We start from the raw sequence: 4,477 nt of genomic DNA, 5'->3' as shown, positions 1-4,477 counted from the left end.
GCCACAGCACCCGTTATGACAGGTAAAAATGTTTTGGCAACCTTTAGAATTGATGACAGATGATTACACTGGATTAGACTTAAATATAGTCTACATGGACGTATTTCTATTTAAAACAGAGTGAGGTCTTGTTTTTCCGTTTAGTTCTATGGCAACCTCTGTGTTGTCGTCTGGCTTCTGTGTTATCCAGTTAAATCTTGAAATCTTTAACTTTTTGGGCGTCTATAATCACCCCTAGGAGTCTCCTTCCTCTATCCATTTACTATTGTATAGAAGCAGTGGGTTATGGGTGTGCAAAGCTCACACCATACTTAAATGAATCTTTTAAGTGTAGTGTTTTTGCACCATACAAATATATCTAAAATGATATAAACATAAGAAAAAACTACAAATGACTAAAAGGCTTCACACAAACACAAACACACACACACACACACACGCACACACACAAACACACACATGAAAAACCACACTACTGTTTTGGAAGTGTTTTGTTGACTGTTCCAGGTTCTCTTTTGTTTCAGTTCATCACAAAAATGAAATTGAAAGATATGACTTCTCTAATCCACAGTGATGAAGAGTTTTCAGATCAGTTTGTGATTAATGTATCATAAATCTGAAACTGGAGAGTCTACATTTGAAAATGAAATGTAAAAATAGGACATGTACGTGATTGGAAGTGAGACACTTAGGGAAAAAACAGTGGAATGTTCCTTTAAAGAACTTGGCACCGGTGTTCATCCAGCATTCTTGCCAATGACAGTACAGAAGTGAACTGAAATGAACCTCTGCAATCCAGGCAAACATTGGGAAAAATGCAGACCCTCCCTAACCCCCCCATCTGTTAGGTCCCACTGAGAGAGAGAGAGAGAGAGAGAGAGAGAGAGAGAGAGAGAGAGAGATCTGTAAAGCTTGTCAGAGTGAGAAATGAGGACACAGGAAGTATGTCAGTGCAGTTGTAGTTAAACTGACTTGATACCTACACACACATTAACACATTAACAGGCCTGCTGCAGATCTCCCTAAATTAATTATACTCTTCAAAACTGCTTTAGAAGTTTTGACAGATACAGATAATAATAGCTGTAAAAACTCTGAACTGTCTTTGAACTCGTCTTTATCTCATTTCAGTGTACACCTTTTCATTTTTACATGATTTTTAATTTAATTGTACTATACAAAACACTACATATATTGTGTGTATACAGTAGCCTATATTTCCCATTTCCTTGAATGAGAAAGAAAAGTGTGTCCAAACTTTTGACAAGCACTATATATCACTTTGAATGTTGGGAAAGTTATTGATAGCTGAATATTGTCTGTGTTTTCTGTTTGTGTGTTTGTTTTTCTTTATTAAATCAGGTTAAATGTCAAACTAAAACTTGTTTCAGAGGTGTTCTTGCAAAACCTTGTTAAAACAATAAATACATGCAAATAAGATAGATATAGGCTACCACACTATTCTGACTGACTTATATTGGAGGTTTCAAACCGATATCAAAACGGTTTTGTATAATAGCATGTTTTGTGTATATGTCTGTATATGAGTATGTGCAAAGTATGTAAAGTGTATGTGTGTAAAGGAACTTTTTTTTCTAATTTATTGTTTTGTGGTTTGTTTTTGTCTGGGGTTTTTTTTTTTTTTTTTTGGTTTTTTGCAACTTTCTCACGGTCTGAATTCATTATTGTACATTTATATTAAGCGGGTTTTGTCCTTAGTTAAAATGAATAAAAATATTTATTAAATAAAATAAAATAAATATATATAATATATTTAAATAAATATTACTACAACAAAAAATATTATTGTGAAGGTTGTGAGCGGAAGTAGCAGTGATGTAGTTTCGCGGGCTTGACGTCGCTGGGAGTGAGAGAGTGAGGGAGCAGAACAGAACAGGTTGAAGCAGCAGACTGACGCTGTGTCGCTCAGACTGAAGGCTGGAGCTGTCTCTTTCCTGGAGGAATACGCGTTATTATTGTGGATATCAACCCCGGAGAACGTCAGCTTGTGATTAAAAACAGCGGGAATTTTTATTTCCTCCCCACTCTCACATCACCTCGGCGTGGTGAAAAAGCCGGGGAGAAGGAACGCTGACATTCTACTATTATATCTCTCTTTTTCTTTTTTACCTCGTAAAGAGCCGCCAACAAAGGGAAGTAGCCTGCTGCCTGCTGCTGGAGGTAACGTAAGTTAGAGAAGCAACACATAGAAAGTACGGCAGCGGGTCACTTCTTCACTATGGTTTATAACACACTCCTTCGTGCTGTTTTCACTTGCTCTCTTTTCATTCTGCTCATTAACGAGGGGATATTTCGAGTAAATGGGCAGTACGGTGGTGGTGGCGGGGAGCGAGGAATGTCTATACCGGAGCACGGCTTCTGTCAGCCCATATCCATCCCTCTGTGTACGGACATCGCCTACAACGAGACTATCATGCCCAACCTGCTGGGTCACACCAACCAGGAGGACGCCGGCCTGGAGGTCCACCAGTTCTACCCTCTGGTGAAAGTGCAGTGCTCCCCGGATTTAAAGTTCTTCCTGTGCTCTATGTACGCGCCTGTGTGCACGGTGCTGGAGCAAGCTCTTCCACCGTGCCGGTCCCTGTGCGAGCGTGCCCGGCAAGGCTGCGAGGCTCTCATGAACAAGTTCGGCTTCCAGTGGCCCGACAGTTTAGCGTGCGAGTCGTTCCCTGTGCACGGTGCAGGAGAACTGTGCGTGGGGCAGAATATGTCGGATCGTACCGAGCCAGACCCACCCGCTCCGTACCCCACCGAGAGGATCATGTCTGACCCCGCAAACGGTCAGTTCAGGTGCCCTGCTTCTCTCAGGGTGCCACCCTACCTGAACTACCGTTTCCTCGGGCAGGAGAACTGCGGTGCTCCGTGTGAGCCGAAGAGATCTCACGGGATGATGTACTTCAATGAAGAGGAGCTCAGATTTGCCAGGATCTGGATCGGGATCTGGTCTGTGCTGTGCTGTGCTTCCACTTTGTTCACAGTGCTGACCTACCTGGTGGACATGAAGCGGTTCAGCTACCCTGAACGCCCCATTGTCTTCCTATCAGGGTGTTACACCATGGTGTCCATCGCCTACATCGCAGGGTTCTTACTGGAGGACAAAGTGGTGTGCAATGATAGGTTTGATAATGACATTAGGACTGTGGTGCAGGGCACTAAAAAGGAGGGCTGCACCATCCTCTTCATGATGCTGTACTTCTTCAGCATGGCCAGCTCAATCTGGTGGGTCATCCTGGCTCTCACCTGGTTCCTGGCAGCAGGGATGAAATGGGGCCACGAGGCCATCGAGGCCAACTCCCAGTACTTCCACTTGGCAGCCTGGGCCGTACCCGCCATTAAAACCATCACCATCCTGGCTGTGGGACAGGTGGACGGAGACGTGTTGAGCGGGGTTTGCTTCGTCGGCATCAACAGCGTGGACGCCCTGCGGGGTTTCGTTCTGGCGCCACTCTTCGTCTACTTGTTCATCGGCACGTCCTTCCTCCTGGCTGGGTTCGTGTCCCTGTTTCGCATCCGCACCATCATGAAGCACGACGGCACCAAGACAGAGAAGCTGGAGAAGCTGATGGTGAGGATAGGGATCTTCAGCGTGCTGTACACCGTGCCGGCCACCATCGTCATCGCCTGCTACTTCTACGAGCAGGCCTTCAGAGAGCAGTGGGAGAGGACGTGGATCACCCAGACGTGTAAGACGTACGCAGTGCCGTGCCCCGGACAGAACCACCCCAACATGAGCCCCGACTTCACCGTCTTCATGATAAAGTATCTCATGACGCTCATTGTGGGCATCACCTCCGGCTTCTGGATCTGGTCTGGAAAGACCCTCAACTCGTGGAGGAGGTTTTACACGAGACTGGCCAACAGTAAACAGGGTGAGACCACAGTGTGATGTGGTTTCACACAGACTCCCACAGACTGCTTAGTGACAAACTGAATGATAATCCTCTTTTATTGTTTTCTTTTTTTTTTTTAATTTTCTCGGACTTACAGGAGACGCTCGGTCTGTTTTTTAATGTACATATTCATTTGTGAGATTTTTGTAAGTATATATTTGTATTTAAAGATTTTAAAAGTTCTTTCTTTTTAAAAAAAAAACAAACACTTTTTTTCATACTTTGGACATAATGGAATTGTACTTAATCATCACAAAGAGCCAGCTGACCATCAAGGATGCCGAGGTCTCATGACCTGACTTACTGTGGTCACCACTGGGAGTATTTCACATTCAGTGTTTGTGTCTTTTGATCAGTGAACAGCCCTGTGAGCGCCGGGGTCTATTCTAAGCAGAGTCCCGTGAAACCCAAGTGCTTCCTCGTGGCTCCCTCTTATCCTGATTAACCAGCTGTAGTTTTTGTGTCTGTTGTTGTGTAGAGCGGAGCAGCAGCAGCAGTTGCCTGCGTCTGAAGGGAAATGTCAGCAGTACGGGAGACTGAGACTGAAAGCGGTGCACAGGTTCAGG

The 4,477-nt window shown here is 44.5% G+C and overlaps 1 protein-coding gene across 1 annotated transcript; it reads left to right on the top strand.

Annotated features, from left to right (window-relative positions):
- The first annotated feature begins 2,238 nt into the window (after nucleotides 1-2,238).
- fzd1 (frizzled class receptor 1) lies at nucleotides 2,239-3,907 on the top strand. The gene has a single exon (XM_053326592.1). It carries the CDS (start codon nucleotides 2,240-2,242, stop codon nucleotides 3,905-3,907), a length of 1,668 nt encoding a protein of 555 aa, XP_053182567.1. The 5' UTR covers nucleotide 2,239.
- The last annotated feature ends 570 nt before the right edge of the window (nucleotides 3,908-4,477 follow it).

The sequence above is a fragment of the Scomber japonicus genome, chromosome 10 (genome assembly GCF_027409825.1).
Source record: "Scomber japonicus isolate fScoJap1 chromosome 10, fScoJap1.pri, whole genome shotgun sequence".
Classification (NCBI taxonomy): Eukaryota; Metazoa; Chordata; class Actinopteri; order Scombriformes; family Scombridae; genus Scomber; species Scomber japonicus.
This window is presented reverse-complemented; position numbering and strand designations above follow the sequence as displayed.

What these genes read in the sequence shown, in the direction of transcription:
- fzd1 (XM_053326592.1), top strand. Translation starts at nt 2,240, where the DNA reads ATGGTTTATAACACACTCCTTCGTGCTGTTTTCACTTGCTCTCTTTTC.